Source organism: Pristis pectinata, chromosome 26, assembly GCF_009764475.1.
Source record: "Pristis pectinata isolate sPriPec2 chromosome 26, sPriPec2.1.pri, whole genome shotgun sequence".
NCBI classification, from domain to species: domain Eukaryota; kingdom Metazoa; phylum Chordata; class Chondrichthyes; order Rhinopristiformes; family Pristidae; genus Pristis; species Pristis pectinata.
In genome coordinates, this window is record NC_067430.1 from 17065014 (window position 1) to 17088209 (window position 23196).

The 23196-nt window shown below is 39.6% G+C and overlaps 1 protein-coding gene across 1 annotated transcript in view; it reads left to right on the plus strand.

The window, feature by feature from the left end:
• The window catches only part of clcn6 (chloride channel 6), a 39375-nt gene extending 23638 nt beyond the window's left edge, over positions 1 to 15737 (plus strand). Inside the window, exons 16-23 of the mRNA XM_052039187.1 lie at positions 204 to 363; positions 1169 to 1275; positions 1798 to 1984; positions 5936 to 6093; positions 6942 to 7098; positions 7932 to 8039; positions 11782 to 11907; positions 12384 to 15737. Of these exons, the coding sequence (XP_051895147.1) occupies positions 204 to 363; positions 1169 to 1275; positions 1798 to 1984; positions 5936 to 6093; positions 6942 to 7098; positions 7932 to 8039; positions 11782 to 11907; positions 12384 to 12464 (1084 nt within the window). The 3' untranslated portion in view covers positions 12465 to 15737. The remainder of the gene's footprint in view (positions 1 to 203; positions 364 to 1168; positions 1276 to 1797; positions 1985 to 5935; positions 6094 to 6941; positions 7099 to 7931; positions 8040 to 11781; positions 11908 to 12383) is intronic.
• Positions 15738 to 23196: the final 7459 nt, after the last annotated feature.

Consider the following 23196-nt stretch of genomic DNA (forward strand, 5'->3'; position numbering starts at 1 on the left):
TTGGTGTGCAATGGATTACAGTAAGTCTTTGGCTATGCAAAGGAACATGCACCACATCTATATATTTCACATCCTGACGGATAGGGAAGGGATAAAACATGTTTTTTGGGGGACATTGTGGACAAAGGGAACTAGTGGGCTGCAGAGTGGTGTTGTGATGTATTAGATGTAACTGCTTTTAAGAGTTTTCTTTTAATCTGTAGGTACATCGGGATGTCTCACATCTATTCTGGAACTTTTGCTCTAGTGGGAGCTGCTGCATTCCTGGGGGGCGTGGTTCGTATGACCATCAGTCTCACTGTCATTCTCATTGAATCAACCAATGAAATCACATATGGATTGCCCATCATGGTCACATTGATGGTATGTCTGTTTAGGGGGGAAAGGGTGGGGATTGGGTTCCTCAGTATGTGCTGGTGGAGGTCAATGATAGGATAATAATCTTGCAGTCATCTTGTGAGGAAAGTTCGAACAGTTATGGTTGGTTGGATTCTGTTGGAATTTAGAGTAAGCAATGACTTGACTGAAATATTTAACATCCTGGGGGGTTTTGACTGGGTGGATGTAGCGAGGATCTTTCTGTTTGTGGGAAAGTATAGAATTTGAGGTCAATGTTTAAAGAAGTGTTGCCTATTTTAGACAAATGAAATGAACTCTTTTCCTCTTGGGGTCATCTGTCTTTGAAACTCTCTTCCTCAAAGGCTGTTTAAAGCAGAATCTTTGGATATTTTTAAGGCAGAAATAGATGGATTCTTGATGTGCAAGGGAGTGAAAGGTTACCAGCAATAGACAGGAATGTGGGGATGAGGTTACAATTGGATCAGTCTTGATCTTATTGAATGGCAGAGCAGGCTTGTGGGGCTAAGTGCCCTATCCTTCCTGATTTGTACGTACGTATATGAATGTTGAGCGCAAGGTTCAGAGTGGGATAGTGGTACTGTGTGTAACTTTATGCATTCCCAATTGTAGCTGTGCTTCCCAGTGATTGGTATCCCCAGAGCTACTATTTCAGTGAATAGTGAGCTATCTTGTGGGCTGTGGAGTCATGAGACTGTGATGGTGAATAACAGTTACATTTGATCTGCAAGGTACCAAATGCTACTAACTTTTGATATCAGGTAAGTTTAATCAAATACTTCCATCTTTCTTCCTCTCCATGTTTCTCCAGGTGGCAAAGTGGACAGGCGATTTCTTCAATAAAGGAATTTACGACCTGCATGTGGCACTTCGTGGTGTCCCATTGCTTGAATGGGAGACTGAGGCTGAAATGGATAAGTAGGTGTTTATCATTTAAGACTCCTGCACTGTCCTGTCTGTTTTTGTCAAATAATTGATGTAATCAATGAATTGATGAGCAATTGATTAGGTTTGATTTGAAATCATGGTTTGCCTATTTGAGAGAGATGCATGTTACACCAATATCTGGGCAAGCGCAAAACTATTGGTTCCGAGAATCATTCATCTTCACTGAATCCCTCGGATCTACTTGTTGCAATTCATTAGTTCAATGTGTTGTTAGAGACTTCATTAATGGTGTGGAGAAAGAAATCCAGGAGAAGTTTTTGAGTCTTCTCTAGTATTTGCAGATGCAGCAGGTGTCTGGGCTTTTGCAGAATAACATGATGGTTGCATTAGGGGTTCCCTCCCTGAGTCAAACTGAGATTTGCAATTTCACTCTGGGCACATTGTAACTGGTGGGACTGCGCAGTGGTTCTAGACTGGATATACGCTGAGGCATTGTAAAATAAATCCCAATTTGAAAGACTGGAGTTTGATTACTTTTATGTTCAATTGCAGGTTGACAGCCAGTGATATCATGGAGCCAAATCTAACCTATGTCTATCCTCATACCCGAATCCAATCATTGGTCAGTATTCTGCGCACCACCGCACATCACGCATACCCTGTCGTCACGGAAAACAGAGGGAATGAGAAGGAGTTCATGAAGGGAAACATCCTCATCAGCAACAACATTAAGTTTAAGGTAAATCTACATTAGTGTGATATCAGCACAGCAAATCCAAGCATGGTGCAAGTGATATCACCTATATCTCAGATGGTGTTGGAGAATGGTCCGTAGTGGCAAATTAGAGTGTAACTAAACCATTGAGGTAATACCAATAGACAATGACACGTTATAACTGAAGGATGATATTGAGAAACATAGTGATATTGACGGAAAGCCATGTGGTCGGATTATATTTAGATTGTTCCAGTGATGGACACAATGGTCCAAATCACTGAACTAATGAAGAAACTAAATAAAAATCTTTGTCCCAAAGCCCTTGATAACCAGTAGTTTGAAGAACGGCCACTGTTAAGACATTAAAAAATGCAGCTACGTAGGCATATCGAGCTCCTGAAAACAGAAACAAGATGAATTATCAAGTGATCTGTTTTGAATTCCCGAAAACAACATAAGCTACAGTTCTTTTGTGTGAAATGATCATTTGCAGAGCATTGTCTATTGATTGACACTTTCCTAGGCTGAATGGATGCTTATTTACTGGTGGCAGAGTAAAGCCTGTGATGTCAATACCTGGCCTTCACTAACTTGTATAACAGTAGTTTCAGAAGGGGGAGAGAGAAATTCGGGTGTGAAATTGGGAAGAAAGTTTGGGAGGTAGAGGAAAGAGGTTGGGAAAAATAAGGAAGTAGTTTGATAATGGTTAATAGTGTACAGCAGTGTAAAGACTCTAGGAAATATGAGATAAAAACAGAAAATACTGGAATTACTCAGTAAGTCAGGCAGCATGCCCCTTAGGGAAACAAAGTTGGCATTTCAGGTAAATTACTTCCTGCTCCACAGATCTGAGTTTTTCCAGCATTCTTTTTCAAATTTCCAGCATCTGCAGTTTTTTGGCTTCGGGAAATAAGAGATGAGTTGAGAACAACGACACTTAGAAGTGTATGATATTGCTGAAATATGGTTTAAAGGAGGACAGGAACAGCAGTTGAACTTGTCTGTTTACAAGATCTTCAGAGAAATGGTGGTTCAAAAGAGGTGGTGCTAGCAGTGTTGCAACTGGTTAACATCTCACTTCACGTAGTTGAAATTATTAATGTGGTAGAAAGAACAATTGAGACCCTAAAGGTTGACCTGAAAAACAAGGCGCAAATATACAAGTGTTAACTATAGATCCCTGAGCAAGACAGAGGGAGATAGGAGAACCAATAATATAGTGAGATCTTTGAAAAGTACAAAGCCAGGAAAAGTAGATTTTAGCTACGCAAACATTAACTGAGTGTGAAATTATGTGGAAGGAATGAAGAGTGTGGAATTCTTAAAATGCATTCTGGCAAGCTTTAGTTGGTATGTAGTCAGCCCAACTGCAGAAGTTGGCACTGGGCAAGTGGGAGGAGTAACAAAGGAGGGAGTGGAAAGGTTGCATTTTGGTGGTAGTGACTGTAGTGCAGATGGATTTAACATACTTAAAGAAAAGGGAAATGATAAACCCAAAGGAAAACTTCTGAACTAGGGAAAGACCAATTCCGCAGATGTGATCTGGCAAAAATAACTGGATATGGCTCCTTGCAGCTAAGTCCACGGCAGTGGGACTTATTTCCCTTTAGTAGAGTGGTCCATAACTGGATAATTAGTTAAAAGATTACTGAGGAGTTAACGCTTTTCAACCAGAAGATGTAGTCTGGAGCTTGATGCCTGAAGGTGGCAGAAGCAGATTTCATTTTAGCAAATAAAAGTCTGTAAAAGTAAGTAAATAAATAGACTGCAAATGCTGGAAATCTAAAACAAAAAATAAAAATGCTGGAAATACTCAGCAGTTCGGCTGACAAAGGAAGGCTAATTTTGTTTCTCTTCCCACAGATGCTGCCTGACCCGCTGAGTAATTCTAGCGTCTTCTGTTCTCATTTTTAAGAATGTGTGAAATCTGAAGCCTACAAATTGGGGGGTGGGGGAGGAGGAGAGTGAGAAATAGGTTAGATAACTTTTGTGGCTGACAAAGTCAAAATGGGCCAAATAGCAATCTACTGTGCCTGAGATTTCTACGATTTCATTAAATTCTGTGCAGTAGTGATGATAGCCACTAGAGTGCGCCTGTGATCTATCACTCCTGGGATTTTCCTCACCTTTCACCTTCTTGAAGTTCACTTGTACAATTGCTTGCATATTTTCAGACCACTTGTCAATTACATACGTTAATTTCTCTGATTCTTTTTTTTTGTTCATGTTACTGAGTATCTGAAAGAAATAAAGATACTGACAATTACAAAAATTCTTCTAGTTTCCAACCCCTTTTCCATTGACTTTCAGTTCCTATTGCTCTCGCCGTCAATCCCAAAAGTACATCTCTTTGGTGATTTATATGGAGTAATGTGCGAAGAGAACACAGGAAATCACATCCCAACATCACTTTTTCCATCTGTTGCATGCTTGAAGCATGCACTGAGAGGATGAGAAAGCGCATGGGGAGCATTATCAAAAGTGTTTTATCAATTTGCGTTTTCATTATGCATCATACATAATATTTACATGCTTTACAAACTGACCTCTCTTTTTAATTATTTAAAAAAATTCTTTGCACTGTAGTAATCTATGTAAATCCTTAGCAAAAAAAATAGTCAATGGTTTCAAACAAATTTACTTTCAAGCAGACTTTGATCTGAATGACCTTTGTGTTATTAGGACTACTGGGATTTTGAATATTTGTGTAGTGTATTTTTAAAAAGCAGCCAATAGACTTGTACTGAGCCAATCATAAGACATCATTTTAATTTTCTGAAAGCAGAGCTTGGAATGTTATATACGTTTGATATGGGGGAAAAAGAACACTTAATTTTATTTAATGTCTTTCATGATTTCAATGTCACAAAATACTCCATGGTCCATTAAGTAGTTTTGAAATGCATTGCCTACATTACAGCAGTGATTGTTGTGGCAGACAGTTTACTCAATTCAGTGTTGGTTGAAGAATAAATATTGGGTCGAGCACTAGGAAAGAAATTCCCTGACTTTAAATAGTGGCTTTGGGATTTTTTTGTCTACTTGGGAGGGCTTACCTGAAGGACAGCATATCAGTACTGCACTGGGAGAGTTGGTGTGGATAATGCACTAAATTCTCTGGAGTGGGACCACAATCATGTGATTTGGCAGTAAGTGTGTTGCCATGGCTGCAGGTTTTTACCATATGCTTATATAATATAATTGGATTTAAAGATGTAGCCACTGGATAAAAACAGACCTAAAATACCTTTATCTTTGAATGCCTGTAGTGTATTAGAACATCTCAATGCACATTACATCAACAAGAACAGTACTGAGAGAAATATGAAAATTAATGGTTGAAAAGGTAATTTTAGAAATTTGGAGAAGGTAACCAGGGAGCTTAATGATGGCACATTCGGGGTCCTTGGAAAGGAAAGTGTTGATTTTATGGGGTAGGAATTAAAAACATTGCCGGGCAGAGAGATTTTATGAGCTGCTTGGGTTACAGTGCCCAAGCAAAGAGAAATTAAAGCACAATAGTCTGATCCTATTTAGACACTTGAAATTCCCATTTTACTTCATTCACTGTTGTTCAGCCATCACCCCTCTGCTTGTTAGCTTGCATTGGCTTGTACACCATTAAAATGATCCTCTTATGTTTAAATTCCCCCATGCTTGTTTCTTTATTAAGATGGGGTCCTATAAATTCCCACAGCACTGAGATACTTGTCCTTCAATCTTAGTCTCTTAAACATCCCCAAATTTAATTAGTCCACTGGTTACCATGCTCAGTTTTCTTTACCTTATCATTTGCCATGCCTTCTGTTGTCAAAGTTAAGTACTACTACTAAAATTTTTTGTTTAGCAAGAGGTTATGCAAGGATTGGGGTTGTTGACCACAAACAGTGTCACTGTGCCATCAGTTTATAGACTTCTGTTTACTTCATTTTGTTTGTGTGTCGAGGTTCACTGTCTGTTTCATTATTGCAGAAATCAAGTATACTGACTCGGGCTGGAGAACAATACAAACGGAGCCAGTCAATGAAATCCTACCCATCGAGTGAGCTGAGGAATGTTTGTGATGAACTGGTGAATGCTGAGGTTGCTGAGGATGGAGAGGACATTTTGCAGCAAATGCTGGAGCGTAGGTTGGTGTGGTTGATTCATCCATTTGTTTCTTTTGAAGTCCACTTTCTCACTATAATCAAGTTAAATCACTTAAACGTTTAGACTAGTAGCTTGCTGGGTCAGTGTTTTAGTGGACAGCTCCTGATAATACACCTCATTCAGTTGTGATGTATGGGGAATTAATTTCCTTGTGTTCTGTCTGCATGTCTGTAATACTGTATCTTGGGGCTTGAAAACAGATCTGATCTTCTCACTATTTTAGAGAATTAGAGAGGAAATATTTAAACTTAATTATAACTTCTTGATGGTGAGTGGCAGGCGACTGATGCTGATGTTTATGATAACCTGTCAACTCTAAAGTGTCTCAAACTGATGGAGTTTGAACCATGCCTCTGCACGTGTAGCAAATGGGTTAGTTCCCTTTCTGGACTGCAGTCCTTGACAGGTGAGTGCAGAAACATTTGGATGATATAAGTGAGAAATCCTTCATCTTTGTCCTGTGTGACACAACGTTACTTTAGCATCAAGTGAACTGTCTGGTAGTCCAAGGCCATCTAAAGTGAAGCAAATAAAATTCTTACTTTGAAGTAGTTTTTGAAGAAGCGCTATTTATTGTTTAAATAGCTGACTTGGGATCATGCCATGGGCTATTTTGAAAGTTTGTGCAATGAGTTTCTAATGCAGGAAAAGGTTTTTGGAATGATGTTTGAGATATACAGTATATGTTATCTTAATTTTTACACCGTGACCAGTGAGATTCTTTTAAGTAATGTATTGTTCAATCATGAGCATGTTTCGATGGTTTGTAATTGTCCTGTTCGACCTTGTATGTGTACTCGCTCAGTTACTGACTGTCTTGTTTGTGCAGACATGTCCCTTATCCAAATCTTTATCCTGACCAGTCTCCCAGTGAAGACTGGACAATGGAGGAGCGCTTTCGACCTTTAACTTTTCATGGCCTTATTCTGAGATCGCAGCTGGTTACCTTGCTAGTACGTGGGGTTTGCTACTCAGAGACCCATTCAGTAAGTGCATGCAAATGTTGCCTTTCTGTTTTTTAAAAAAGAACACTGAATTTTAATAAATATGCTAAGCAAATATTTGTAACTTTCATAGAATGTTTTGAGCAAAGGAGCATCTCCCAGAGTTAGAAGTCACTAGTTTCTAGGACTGATATATAGTAGGTTAGGTTGAGTTATTTTGCACCCTTTTGAAATTGTATTGAGACAGCCAAGAAGGAACAACATAGTATTTAACTGGGGAAGGTTGTTTAGTTGCATGTCAGGAGAAGACGAATGTAAATTTTTTTTAAAGGGTTAATGTTAAGCAAGCAGGAAACTATCTAAAGGCCACAAACTCCATGAATGTTACTGAAATAATCAATAATTAATTCCCAGTGTAGAGTAGCAAACAGAAAGCACAATGTTTAACTATGTGGCATTGAAGTGCTGAAGAAACAAAGGCTGCTCTCTGGGGGTCACAGGTCTGTATGAAATGCTTTATATTTTGTGCCTTAGAAGGAGTTATCTATAAGTAAACCAAATGGATAAAGTGGAGTAGCATTTGGAAGTAGGAAATAAGCCAAGGCACAAACGAGCAGTCAGCCACAAATGAGGAAACGAGTAAAATTTGGAGCCACCTCTTGAGCCATTTACACAATTGATTCTCTAGCGGTATGGGGAGGAGGAAAAGTAGTGTTTGCTTGTGGAAAATTTACAGCAAATGTGTAGAAATAGGAATTATTCTAGTAGGGTAAGTAAAAAAAGAACTAAATAACCCTTCTCATCTCTAGTTAATGTTTTAGTCTTCTCTTTATTTCTGGGCAACTTGTCTCAATCTTGCTCTCTGTGCATTTCAGAGTTCAACACAACCACGGCTATCATACTCTGAAATGACTGAAGATTATCCACGATACCCCGATGTTCATGACCTCGATCTGACCCTCCTCAATCCGCGTATGATTGTGGTAAGTGTTCATGTTGGTTTCAAATAAAGCAATGACCAGCATTCTTTCCAAGACAGAAAGAGGTTCTGTTCCTCCAGTTTGTCCTTGGACTTCTCCTGGCAGTGGAGGAGGCTGAGGACTGACATATCTGTGATAGAGTGGGAGGGGGAGTTGAAGTGACTGGCAACAGGGAGATGCAGATTGTGCTTACAGATGGTGTGCAAGTGTTCTGCAAAATGTTCACCCTGTCAGTCCTCAGCCTTCTCCACTGCCAGGGGAAGTCCAAGCACAGCACCTCATTTTCCGTCTTGGAACCTAGTAGCCTAATGGCATGAACATTGAATTCTCCCACTTTAAGTAATCCCCAAACTACCCCCCCCCCCACCCCACCCCCTCCACTGACACTAACCCCCCCCCATCCATGTCTCTTATTTTCTTCCCTTTCTTAGCCCCTCTCTTTTTCTACCCCCCCTTTTTTCCTCCTTAACTTTGACCCATCCCCCAGTGAATCTGCTCTCCCCTCCCTCCCTACACCTGCCCATCACTATCTCTTACCTGCATTTGCCCATCACTATCTCTTACCTGCATTTGCCCATCACTATCTCTTACCTGCATTTACCTATCACCACTTTCTGCCCACCCTGCCTCCCCTCTTTCGTCCACCTATTACCGCTCTGCTTTTCTCTCCTATATATTGGGCTTCCCCTTTTCCTATCTTCAGTGCTGAAGAAGGGTCCTGACCCAAAAAGTTGACTGCCTGCTTTTCTCCATGGATGCTGCCTGGTCTGCTGAGTTTCTCCAGCATCATAGTGTTTTTCATCTAGATTCCAGCATCCGTAGTCCTTTGTTTCTTTAATCTATGAGCTCTGCTTTTATTTGTTGTCACTGACAATCTTGAATGTTGCATCTTTCAACCCATTAAAAAGAAAAATCTGTGTGTAGATATAAATGTAAATAGGCTGAGTAACTGGTATCTCCTGAGTTGTACAGTGATTAATGAAAATTTGACTTTACAGCATAGTCTCTATTTAATTTAGATCTTTTGATTTAGTGGGAGATTCCCATACTATCCTCAAGCAGCTTTCCTGCATTTATAGACCTCTACTGACGCAGAACTTAATGTAACTAGAGTCAGGCAGAGCAGGCTTGTGCTTCATTTGGTTCTCCTGTTGTTTAGTCATGGTCTGAGACCTTGTACTTGGGCACATGGATATGTGTACTGTCAGAATGCATTAAATTATTGCATCCTCTAGCTAAGAAATGAAAATCAATTGAGCACATTCAAAGCTGCTTTAAATGGAATTTGTATGATGTGTAACAGAGCAGCAAACTCAGTAGAAACAGAAGTAAGAATTTTTGAATATCTGAAGTGGCCTACTGTGGGATTTATCTGAGATTTTCAAGCCTCAGGTTAAGGTTCATAAATATTTGCTGACCATTCAAAAGTAAATCCATTTTTGGAACAAGATTTTATAAATTTGCATTCTAATATTTTGTGAAATGAATGTATGTAATTTGTGGTGTTTTATATAAATCTTGTATCTGAGGATGTCATCTATTGGATCATTTGTTTTCTCCTGCTTCAGTCCCACAATGTTCCACAAAACCCATGCAGCATGATGCACAATGGTGTGGTCTCCATCTCCTCATGATTAGCATAAATTCTGATCCATCAGGGAAGTAGGAAATCTCCTTTTCATGGGTTTCCCAGTAATGCTTAGTCATTTCAGTCTGTAGGTACCTGCTGACATGATCTTTCTGTCCTTTCCTGGTGCTGGTTGAGGCCTCCTTTTTCTCCAGTCATGGTCAGGACTCAGAATGAATCTTGCCTGGAATGGCTGCAGTCACTGAGTGGCATTATCTCTTCCACCAGGGTGATGGATGCTTGTTGATTTATTGGATCCACCCAGCTGTACATTTCAGAATGTAGAATCGTCGTCTAACACATCAAAAAATGTTGGAACATTTCTGCACTAAAATTGCAAACTTCAAATTTTCTGACATTAATTAAGATCCATTTCCTAATTTGTTCTCTTTCCATTCTACAATAATGACCTTAACATGTTTGGTATACCAGTTTTAACAGGTTTTTAAAAATAGGGAGTATTTTGGAGAAGAGTCAAATTTTAATGAGAGTTTTAAGTGATGCTTCACGGGTTCTCCAGTTTTAATTGGTTTTTGACTGTTCTGTCTGTACATGACATACTAAAGCTGGAAGCAGTTCCCCTTTTAATAAATATACTTGCTCTGCACCATTGTAATCTGTGTTTTAAGAACTCCCCATTGTTGCTCCAGTTCTATAGAATGTCTCTTTAAACCTCTTAACTAGCTCATTCCTAGTCTAATCTGGAGTGCTGGTTTATGCCTTTTGTTTTACCCTTTCTAATTGGATTCTGGACCTTATAGTGTGCTTGCTGTTCCGTGGGTGCTCGTCCACAGTTGGCTCATCTACCTGAACTGTTTCATTGATTGTAACTAGATCTAGTACTACCTCTTCCCTGCTAGTTGTTCCTGCATCAGGAGGCAGTCTTGAACATAGTTTAGAAATTTATTTAGCTTCACTTCCAGGTTGCAGTTTATGGAAGGTGCCAGTTAAAAGGCATCAGGGTGGTTAAGTCTGAAGATGGCAAAGGCATTTTTCATTTTAATTAGTAAAACAGCTGAAATAAGCAGGGCAATGTTGCAGAGGTGGAGCTCATCTCTGTTGAGCTAGATTCACATGTGGTAGAAAGATAGATCCAAGCAAAACTAGCATCTTGCAAAAGAGGACTAAGATATACCCTTGAGAATGGTCATCTGTGATGTGTGCATTCCCTAGCATTCATAGGATGCCTCTGTGCTACCTGTGTCCAGATGCAGTCTGCCTAGTAATACCAAAGAGCTGGAAGATTGAGAGAATTGGAAGAAGGCAATGTGATAAAGTGCATTGCATGTTGCTGGAATATCAGGATTGTGGCTTTGCCTTTACCCCAAGGCTGAGTGTGCATTGACAGGGCTGATTTGCTTACTCAGGAGCGGGGATTAGCCTAAATCCTATGTTGTGTTTTTTCAGTCCCTGCAGTATTTGCTTAAATTGGGCAAATACCGCCTTAAGCTTTAAGATCCCTTGTGACATGAGTAGGTGAGAGACCACCTGCACCAGTAGCTGTGGTTATTACTCGACTACTTCAGTCACTTCAAACCAACACGTGTTGCTTTCTAGAAGGATCTTGAATGATTTGCATTCATGTAGGACTTTCACAATCTTGATGTCTTGTTTTTTCTTTACAACTTTTGAAGTAGTCATTATTGTAACATGGAAATCAAAAGACATTACTTGCAACAGCTCTGCACTCCCTCAGGACTGTACTACGGGTATTGGTCGACAAAGTGTGTTTAGATCTCTTGAGTGGAACTTGAGCTTGTGAGTTTCTGACTCATAAAATGCAGGGGGAAGATATGAGGGAGGTGTCTGAATAAAGCAATGGGCCTCTTGAACCTCCTTAGCCTTTCAGTTAAATCATGACTTATCCTTAACATCACTATACCTGATCCCCGGATCCCTGCTCTTATTCTCTCAGGCAAGAGAGCACTCACTTGAGCTACTTTGGTTACTGTTTAAAAAGTCAAAGCATGACTGTTGGAACATTCACAAGAGCAGCAGCTTTGTGTTTTGTGTCCTGGCTGGTAATGTACAGGGTGATAACTTACTTTACAAATGGCTAGCCCTGATTGTCAGATATGTAACTTTTTTTTTGAACTGGTTATCTTGTCTCCCTAATAGGATATCACACCATACATGAATCCCTGTCCATACACAGTTTCGCCAAACACACATGTGTCTCAGGTCTTCAACCTGTTCCGTACCATGGGATTGAGGCACCTTCCAGTCGTCAATGCTGTTGGAGAGGTGAGTTGGGGACAGGGAATTCCTGATTATACATGGGATCAGTGGGAATTATGTTGGGGAAATGGGTCAGTAAGGATACTGAGTGAGGCTAGAGGCGGGTGCTGTGTAATAGTTCAGCACTGGGGGAAGGTGAATGGGTCTGTGTAAGAAATTTTAGTGGAAGTATATCAAGAGTTTTTCTATGGAGATGATGAAATCCCTTCTATGAAACGACATGATTGGTCGGTTTTCCTCTGATTACCTATAGGAATTGAGAGAGAATTTCTTTGGGTTCTCCTCGAGGGAAATTAATGATATCAGTTAACATGCCTAATGGCATAGTCTTGTTTGAAGAAAAAAAATAGAACTTCTTAAGCAAATCTCATTGAATGGAAAAAGGGAACATGAGAAGCAGAGTGCTTTCTGCAACTTTGCTGCATATGCTTTAGCAGTTAGAATTCTTACCACAATCTAATTTTATTCTTCCTTTGTTTTAGATTGTTGGAATCATCACACGACATAATTTGAGCCACGATTTTCTATTGATGAAACTGCGACACCACAACATGACAATCTGATTCTCTCCTTCACAGTGCAACATTCCAGACGCTTCTGCCTCTCATTGCAATGACAGTGATTTTCGGGGCCATCTGAAAAGGCAGGACATTCTTTGGTGCCAGTCCTCTCCTCATCTACCTGCCAGACTGGATTAATGAACAGCTGCTGAAGCGTTTAGGTCCCCACTTTTTAGTCTAGTTTGCAGCATTATTTGTCTGTTTAGTCCGTGGCTGATCTTTATTAATTGTGGAACTAATTAAAGTGCTTGTACTCGAGTGAGTCGGGTAGCAGTGAAAGGGAGTAGTTTGTTTTATGAGTTAAATTGGACCTCCAGACGTCTGAGAATTTTGTAGTGAGGACAGTCAGTTGAATGTTTTATGGAGTTTGGCAGTTGGTTGACTGCATTTTTCTCGTGGTCATTCAATATCAAAAGGACAAGTCTGGGAAAGGCACAAACATGAAAAACTAAATAGACAGAAAATAGAGGAACTTACTAATGGAGTTATTCAGAGATAGATGATTGACACTTTTTGGCATTTTGTTTAAACACTATTTCTACAGATTAACTGGAGATTGTAATTTGGATAAATCTGTTTCTGGGCACAGACTTGGAAGTTTGGGTTTAAAAGATGCAGACAGAAAATGCTGGTAATACAGTTTCCGACTGAATGGAGCAAGGTTAGGATCTTTGCATGGTTAGTTGAAGGAACTTGTTTATCAATATCCACAGTTTGTTCCATTTCAGTATCTCTCAGAATCTTAGTGGGAGGAATCTTTGCTGTTAGTAACCATGACAGTTCACTGAGCCTTGTCATGATACAGTTGCTGTGATTTCCATGGTAACACAATTTGGGGGAGCTGCACATCTCAAGTTGGAACACAATCCATGCAAGTAATGTCTTGCATGATGCCACTACATGAAAAGTTGTTGGCTTGAATGTGATCAGTGAGTGGCAGGTCTGAAAACAAAATTGTATTAGAATTAATGTAACAAAGCCTCCAAATGGAGCCTTTGATTTTTTTTTAAGTAGTTGTAATTTTAGCAGAATTGTCCTTTGCCATGAATGCAGTAGCCCAGGGAGGGGAAGAGGTGTTAAGGTGATTATCTATTGGTGTGCTGAAGAATGTGATTAAAATTGCTGGAATCGGTGAGAAGAAGGAGCTGCTGGTTGAAGTTTTGTGCAAAATTGTGTAGCTGGCCACCTCTGCCATGCTGTCTTGGCTGATGTTACTGTCTGAGCCTCGCCTCCTCACACAGACTTCTCAATTATTTTGTTAAGGGAAATGAACTTTGCATGTGTATTGAGGGCAGGGTTATTCTTCATTGTTTTCTGTAACTGAAAAAACAATGCCATGTTGTTAAAATTGAGAAGTATATTGTACTGATGAAAGGTTAAACCACACAAAGGGAACCCCAGAGCTGCTGGATCATGAAATGAAAGGGAAAGACTCCATTTCTGAGCCTCCCAGAGGCTATTGTTCTTTCTTCCCTTTTTTAATTCTGTATCTTTTAGGTTTTTTTGTCTTTAAGAGTTTAATTATTTATACAACTTTTTTTTAAAGTAATTTGGGACATTTAGTGTCTTTATTAGAAGTCTTAGTTTTGTTTTCAGTGTGTTCATTTCACTTAATCTGCCATTACTGTCACCTTAAGTTTTCATCATTTTGATACAAGTTTATTGTGCAGCCCTTGTGGACTTGTACCCTGGATGTGTAAAATCACTGTACCAGCACTGTTTACACTTTTGTTTCAGAAATGCTTGTGGTGTATGATGAGCTTGGGACCTTCTGCAAGAAACAAAAGCAAAATATCACCCAGTTAGTAGTAAGGCCCAGATCATCACTGCTGTTTATTACAAAGCAGTTCTGCTTTTTACTACTGGGACAATGTAGAATACCAGTGTCCTACTTGGAACCTAGGTTGTCAGTTGGGTGACTCTCAACCTGGTTTCTGAGCCAGAGAACAACTTTTATTTTAAATACTGTTTTGAGACGTTTATATTGGGCTGTGTCTGCTTTCCATAGAACCTTGAATTTGGTGCTGAGAAGACAATTCCACTCTCCCTCCCCAACTCCCCCAATCCTCTGGAACACCTAAAGGCACAGCACAGCATTGGATTATCTAACAACACCATCACCTATCCTTCACCCACCTCCCCCACTTTTCCATTGGCATGGAGCAATGGAATCAAGTGTTGCTTAAATCCAGGTTCCATTAATTAACTGACATTTGCAACCACTGAAAACAGTTTATGAATCTTCAGTCCTGCAACATTCAAAGGCGGCAAAAAAACCTCCAGGTGAGTAGGGCGCTCATGGGTTCCAGTCTCTAACTATGTTACAATTGTCTGTAAAGTCTTGAAATCTCAGAATGATGGATGTTAAGTTGCTGCAACCAGAATATTATCACATTATCATGTTTGCACTTATTATTTTATACATTAATTGTTTCACATCAGAATGCTTCTGAAGCCAAATGTAATTCTCATTTTATTTTTTTATTCCATGTTTTTAAAAGTTCTGATCTTATAATCTCTTATTTTTTAAGATTAGATTACATTAAAATAAAACATTCCCATTCGTGGTGTTGGGGGTGTCAGTTCATACTATTTGTTTTCCACATATTGAGGAATTCTGAAGTATTAAGTGGATGTTGTAGGGATTTGTCTGTTTACTTCGGTTCCTTGCATCTGGTGAATTGCATAAACTAGGCATGATTGCCCTTGGGATGTGAAGATTGAACTCAGTTCTGGTTAAACCAGTAATTTGTAAAGGTTCATATTGACTTTGTTGTTCCTGAACTCTGCCTGCACTTAAAGCACAGGATTCCATATGCTCTTATAAAACTTGTTCTCAACCATTGGTTAATTTGCCAGGCTGGTAATACAGGGGCCTGCAGTAAGAGTTAGAGACCCCAGTTTAAATTCCACTATGGCAGCTGCAACTGCAAATTCAGTTTAAAAACCTGGAATATTACAAAAAGCAAATCCACAAAACTATCAGATGTTTGTTTAAAAACCCACTGGTTCACTTATTTCATTCGGGAGGCAATCTGCTATCCTTATCCAGCCTGGCCCATGTGCAACTCCTGACCCACCAATGTGGTTGACTCTTAAATGTCTCATGATGTGGCCCAGCAAGCCATTCAATTCAAGGGCAATAAGGGATAGGCACTAAATGGTGGAAATAAGTTAAGATAGAACATTACAGCATATTTCATCCTGCTCTAAGATCTATCTAACCCTTCCCTCCCACATAGCCCTCCATTTTTCTATCATTCATGGGCCTACCTAAGAGTCTCTTAAATGTCCCTAATGTTTCTGCCGCAACCACCTCTGCTGGCAGTGTGTTCCACACACCCACCACTCTCTGTGTACTTTAAAAAAAAAAAGTTACCTCCTGACATTCCCCCCCCCCCCCCCCACCTTCCTCCAATCACCTTAAAATTACGGCCCCTCGTGTTAGCCATTTTTGCCCTGGGAAAAAGTCTGACTGTCCACTTGATCTATGCCTCTTGTACACCTCTATCAAGTCACCTCTCATCATCCTTCACTCCAAAGAGAAAAACCCTAGCTTGCTCAATGGTTGCACTTCCTATGAACTATACACATTGACACCCAGATCTCTCTTGTATCCCTGTTTAGAACTGTCCTCCATATTGCCTCTTCTCATTCTTCTGGCTAAAATGTAACACTTAATATTTCTCTGCCACTAATCTACCTGTCTCACCAGCGAGCCTTGCTGGGCCACAAATATACTGAACAAGAAAGTTCTTCTGAGCACACTTCAGAAACTGTTTCCACCTCCCCCTATTCTTGCCCTTTATGGCTACGTCAATCTCTGGATAGTTGAAGTATGCCATATTCACTGCATTTGCACATCTGTGCAACTTTCCTACAAACCTTCATTGCCACTAGTTGGTGATACACTAGTGTAATTGTAATCACCTATTGTTTTGTAATTCAAAGTTTTGAGATTCTGACCCTGAACACAGCACTGTTCTTAATCAATACTGCTGTTGTCCACCCGTGGTCCCAATCTGTCTTAATTTCCATCTCTTATCTTTCTTGAAATCTTGAATGTAGGAATATTTGGAACCCATTCCAACCCTTTGTTTTGGTAGGTTTCTGTTAGTGCCACATGATTTAAATGTCTGGAACTCACTAACCTTGTTTACTACTTAGGCTTGCAGTGCATGCATGTAGACACATCTTAGACCTGCTTGTGTACTCTCCTAATCTGTCTCTGCCTGAAAACTTTCCATTTGTTTTTCTGGTAGTCCCAATCCTTCTTGAACCTTTTTTTTCCTTCAGTGGTGTCTTCCCATACCCAGTCCCTTGCCAAATTAGCATGCACAGAGCACCAGTAAACTTTCCTGTGAAGATATGTTATGTTAAGGTGTAATCTGTTCAGCCTGCATGTGTGCTGGTGCCCCTAGAACAAATACCAATGCCCCAGAATCCAACACTCTCCGACCACTCATTCATTGTGCTCTTCTCATATCTCTATACTCATTGGTGCATGGTCCAGGGAGTAATCTGGAAATTACCCTTTTGAGATTCTGCCTGTTAATCTTTTTTGTAACTCTTTGCAATCTGCTTGCAGAGCATTCTTTGCTCATTCACGTACTTCTTTAGTTCCTCCTCTGTTCTAAATCTCAAATTTTATTTGGTATCTGTTCCTTGGTTCTAGACCAATCAGCTGCCAGAAACAAGTGTTTCTATGTATTCAGCCCCATTTCTTAATTTTAAATGAATCTATTCGATCACTTAACCTCAATCTTCCTTTTTTAAGAGAAGTTATGTTCCAATTGTATTTCCTTGGTAGGCAATATTCCCACCTGTTGCCCAAATCTGAGGGTTAAACATGAGATTCTCTAAACCTTCAATTCACAGTAGCGTAGCAGTTACCATACCACTATTACAGTGCCGGTGATTGGAGTTCAATTCCTGCCGCTGTCTGTAAGGAGTTTATACGTTCTCCCCGTGTCTGTGTGGTTTCCTCCCACATTCCAAAGGTGTACAGGTTAGTAGGTTAACGTAGGTGTAATTGGGCGGTGCAGGCTCATGGGGCCGGAAGGGCCTGTTACCATGCTGTGTAAATGTAAAATAAAGTGAAAATAACTAGAGATTTCAGGAGCACAAAATCTGTGAACTCAAAGCCCATAGTGTTTTTATCTTCTGACCACACCACCCCATCTTCCTAACTTTGGCCAACCATCCATTTGTCTTGAAGTCATTCCTGCTTGTCTGTATTTGGTCATTTATTATATGATTACCTTTTTGAGTGAAAATTCATGCTGGGTCTTCCTCCTTGCTACCACTTTCTGTATTTTAACATTCCCTAGGCTCTGAATACACCTCATGAATTAATTTACATGGAGAGTTATGATTAATCTACAAAATAGTTAACATTTCTGACATCCAGAAGTATTTTCTGATTTGGTGCTTAATGCTCATCACTGTGGTCAGCACGTCTCAGTTAATCGAGTATTTGTCCCTAATTTAAGTTTGTGCTTAAATCTCACCTTAGCCTAGATTTTACATTTGATTTCTAATGCTCTAAGCTTTCAAAAATGGAATAACCCTTTTCCCTAGATAGATAAAATATTTTGCATAAAATATTAAATGGAAATCATGCAGTTGTTTCCATTTGATGCTGAAGACCCACTGGTTGTTTGAGGAAGAGCAACAAGTGCTTGTTAGTCAACATTCTTCCAACAATTAAAAAGTGGTGCTCATTAAAGAACAGTCTGGAATCTGAAAGTAACAGATTAGAAAATGGAAATAACATTAAACATTAGATTTACTTAAGTATGAGTTGCTCCCCAGGTGTTGCCAAGGGTGATATTTTTCAGATAGAAACTCCTGGTAGTTGATTCAATAACATCAATGTTACCTTTGGAACAGGCCAGTTGAAAGATGTATGCTATCAGGATTTAAAAGAAAGATAAATTAATGCTTGAAGGAATTACTCAAGTGTGATGTCTCCTCATTGTTACTTTGTTAATTATCTAAACTCCTTGCCATCTTTAAGCTATGCCACTGTTGTTGATTCTTCTCATAGAATTTCAAAATCTAAATGATGCTCACATTACACATATTGAACAAAGGAGCAGTTTACACTTCAGGTCAGAGTAATTCTGTGCATTGGTAGGAATGGGAGCACCATAGAAATGAGGAGAAAGGTTTGGAATGGAATCCTATGTATGTTATGTTGATAGTATTTTAAATATTCTCCTAGGAGAGATCCCTGCATGTCTTAAGGAAGGATCATAAAAATATTTGAACAAGATGATGTTATAGAGTCCTGGGGGCATTCATTTAAGACTATTATGTTATGGAATTTAGCAGTTGAAACTCTCCCTGCAAAAAGCCATTTGGGTTCAATCAACTGAATATTACAAAACTGAGATTGATAAGATTTTTGTTAGGCTAGGGTATTAAAGGTTATGGAACCAAATTAAATAAATGGAGTTAAGATACAGATGAGTTATCAAACTGAATGGAGCAGCTGGCTCAAGGGACTGACTTGCCTTGTTCTGTTCCTGTCAAGGACATGTATCATACAGTTTAAAAAGTGAGAAATTACACACAACATTTTGGACCCTGAAATTTACAAGAAAATAGGACAATGTTGCCCATTGTCAGTGGCTGAATGACTATCTTATAATGATACAGAAGGAGCCCATTTGGCCCCAGCCAGCTCCCAGCAGAACAATCGTATTGGTCCATTACTTTATTTCTCTGTAACCCTGCAACTTACTCTCTTTCACACACATCCATCAGCTCTACTTTTAATTTTTTGCCAATTAAAATACCAGCATGTCTAGGAGACAGGAAATCAGAGCATCAAGAGAAAACTATGTGCTCATGAAAAGAACATACAAGTTCCACACACAGTTCCCAAAGTGTTGATCAAACCCAGGTCCTTGCAACCATGAGGCAGAAGCACTACCTACTGTGTCACAATCTGTCAATTGGATTAGGAGAGAGCTATGCTTAAAAGCTTGCTGTGCAGAGCTGCTTAGTGGTCAGTGCATATATATTGGATGCATAACAATTTAATATAACCCAAAATTATGACAAGTAGTAAGGTTTGCTGATGGATTGTTTCCCTCTGCCACATATAATAATCATTTATTGATCTTTGATCCAAGGAGCATCTTTAAAAAACATATACTCAAAACATTCCAAGAAGAAATCACGAGCAAAAGTCATAAATGAATAATTATTTAGAAGCTAACCATCACACATGAACTCCACTGTACACATTAAGATCACCATGGCCAATTTGGTGGTTTCCAACTCCCATATATGCTGTGTGCTTTATCTATAACGCATTGTTATACTTGGTCACAAGCAATAAACACTGCAGATGCTGGAGCTCTCAAAAGCAGAATATACACAGGTCTGTTGAGAGAGAGAAAGAAAGAAAATGTTTCAAGTGATGATCTTTCATCAGAATTGGGAAAAGTTAGAAAATAAAACAAGTTTTAAGGTGCAGAAAAAGGGAAGGGCAGAGAGAACAAAAGAGAAGTTTATGACAGGGCTGAGACAAGGAAAGATTGAATTACAGCAAATAGTGGTGGTGGTGCTGCAGGCAAAAAAGAGACAAGTGGACACTAAAGTGGACACAGGAGAAAAGTAAATGAAACTTGAAATTACCAGAAGAGGAGAGAGGAAGAGCTGAATGCCAGAGGTGTGTGAATCAAGGCTGGGCTGGCTAATTTTCTGAAATTATTGAATTCAGTAATGAGTCCAGACTAGTTACTTGGAAGACAAGGTGCTGTTCATAAAGCTTGTGATGGGCTATATTGGTGTAGTATTGGAGGCCAAAGACAGGTTAGAATGGGTGTGATATGGAGAATTAAAGTGACAGGCAACTGAAAGCTCAGGGTTATCTTTGCAGACAGACCTCTACAAATTACGTCATAATTGTTTATGATTAGTTATATCATGCTGTTATTAAAGAGCACAAATCATAGATAAGAAATTGAGGAAACATGAACATAAAAGGTCTATAACACTCTTAATGTAAGTTACTAATAACCTACAAGAAACAATTCAAATATTAGCAGTCACCAAGCACACCAAATTAAAAATATAAATCAGATCGGGCCAATATATTAAAATATTGCAAAAGAAAACAATCCTGGTGTTTGCTCAAGGCTATAAAAATGTTTGGTAACAAGTTTGCAATATAGTAAAGCTGGAAAGGTTGAGAAATATTTCTGCTATGGAACTCTCAGATCTGTTTGATTCTCTCCATTTCTTCCTCATCCTCAGGAAATAGCCTAACAATTTGTGGGTCAAAAGTGATGGCCTCACTCTTGTCTACATTGATTTTACCTGTGCTTAATCTGTGATGTCCCTTTATAATTCCCGCATTATTCCTGTTAAAAGTGTAATCTGCAAAGCTGAATCTACAACCATATCTTCATCCAAGCGATCAATAACTATGTTGAGATCTCAGCTGGAGTACACACAGTAGCTCCTTGAGCCTGCTCCACCATTCAATAAGATTGTGGCTGATCCAGTCTCGGCCTCAGCACCAGTTTTCTGCTCTCTTCCAATGAGCCCTTTACTCTCTTGTAGTTCAATTGTCTGTCACTCTTGGCATTGAATATTATTCTATGACTCCACCTCCACAGGGTGGAGAATTCCAAATAATTACAATTCTCTGAGAGAAGTAATTCTTCCTCATCTTAAATGGGTGATGCCTTCCATGCCCTGATGTTTTAGGTAGCCACACTAGGAGAAACGCCCTCCCAGCATCTGCTGAACCTATCTTTGTACGTCGACCCTTTAATCCCAGTAATATGATTAGTTACAGACACTGCTTTTGGAGAATTGCAAGGCATTGGAAAGGTTGTATAGAAGATACTAGAATTTAATATATAGGAGCACCCATCCTCTCTAGCGTTTTCAACCATTTAATAAGATTACAGCTAATCCCCTATCTTTACCACCAGACTACCAAAATTCTTGATTCCCCATAGTCCAAAACTTGCAAATCTCAGCCTTGTTATCTATAACAGTATCAAAAATGGTATCAGGGAACAGCTACATGGAGATAACAGAGGAGCTGAAACTTTTCTCCTTAGATTAAAGAAAACTACAATGGTATTTAGTAGAGGTATTCAAAGTTGCAAGGCACATGATTCAGATTACCCAGCCTGCAAAGCCTACATCCTTTGAATGAATAAAGAAAAGGTAGGGTATTAAGGTTATGGAACCAAATTATGAAAGATACAAATGAGTAACCTAAATGAATGAAGGAAGTGGCTCAAGGGACTGACTGGCCTTGTCCTATTCCATTTAGCACATATATCATACTTTTGAGAATTATCCCAATACGCCCAATCAATTGCCTTATAATTTTGAACACCTCCATTAAATTGTTGAGGGGTGATGGGTGGGGTAATTAGCAACCAGTAGAAACAGATTTAAGATCATTGATTAAGAAAAAAGCTGGGGGTGTGCAGAGTAATATTCTTACTCACCAAGTTGTTAAGTTAGAAAATCATAAATGATTGGTGGATGTAGATTCAACAATAACATTCAAGAAGATGTGCATATATGTTGAAGAGATAACTATTGTGTTCATTAATATATAGTAGACTCAATTTTATAATTTCCTACCTTGATTTCAAATTCCCACTTCTTGTTCCTATCATTGTAACCTGCAATTCTGATCTATACACTCAATCAATTCTAGCCACTGCATCATGATCTTAATTTCTTTGTCGCTGGCAGCTCTATCTTCAGCTACTAAGGACCTAAGCTTTTGAATTCCATTCAAAGCCATTGTCACTTTCTCCTCTCTTAGGATGTTCCCTGAAATCCATGCTCTTGACCAAGGTTTTGGTCACCTGTCCAATATCTCCTCTGTGACTGTTGAATTTTGATTGACAATCACTCTAGTGAAGTGTCTTTGGATATAGAGCCACCAGATAAGGGGAAACCACCAATTCCAATTTGGTTGGGTCAATTCCAATTTACTAAGATTGAATGACTATAAAACGACATTTTGTCCCACAGTCTCTGATCCCTGATAAACATCAACCTCCCATTGCTCATGATCCATTCTACCTCATACAGATCCGTCTGAACTCCAACTCCCCTCAAATTTTGCATCTGGCTCACAATAATGGGATTGGAAGTGGCAGTTGTGTTCGTGTTGGTTGCAAAATTAATCATCCTCAGTTCCTTCTAGTTTGAGTACACTGCTGCCCTGCTTAGTGCTACTCCACACAACACCGATTTGTTGTTTTGCTCCTGGTCTTCTAGTCTGAATGCTCATGGGTATGTAATTCCCGATAAAAGACATCCACTTGGACTGTGTACTATGAAGTGCTCTGCTGGGAACCTGACATGAATCTCTGCTATTCTCACCACTATGTACTGCTGTAGCAGAAACCTGGTGCAGATCCCTGTCCTCCACTGACACACTTGCAGCAAATGAATCACCATAGGGCTCAGTGTGGAGGGGTTACCTGCGAGGGCTGGTGTTGGATGGGTTTGGGGAAGTGGTGCAGCTGTGGAGTGCTGAGATGTGGGGCTCTAGCCAGTATAGTGAGTGTAGGCCATTGCTGGGGACAAGGAGTATTTACTCCAGATGTTGACTGACTGCCTCTCCCACCCTCCAATCCTACAGTCTGCTTCATCACCTCCTGTTGGATGAAATAGAGGTCACTGTGTCCCTCTTTTTTTGTCTGCCTCCATAGCTCTGCCCAGCCCAAAGACTTCT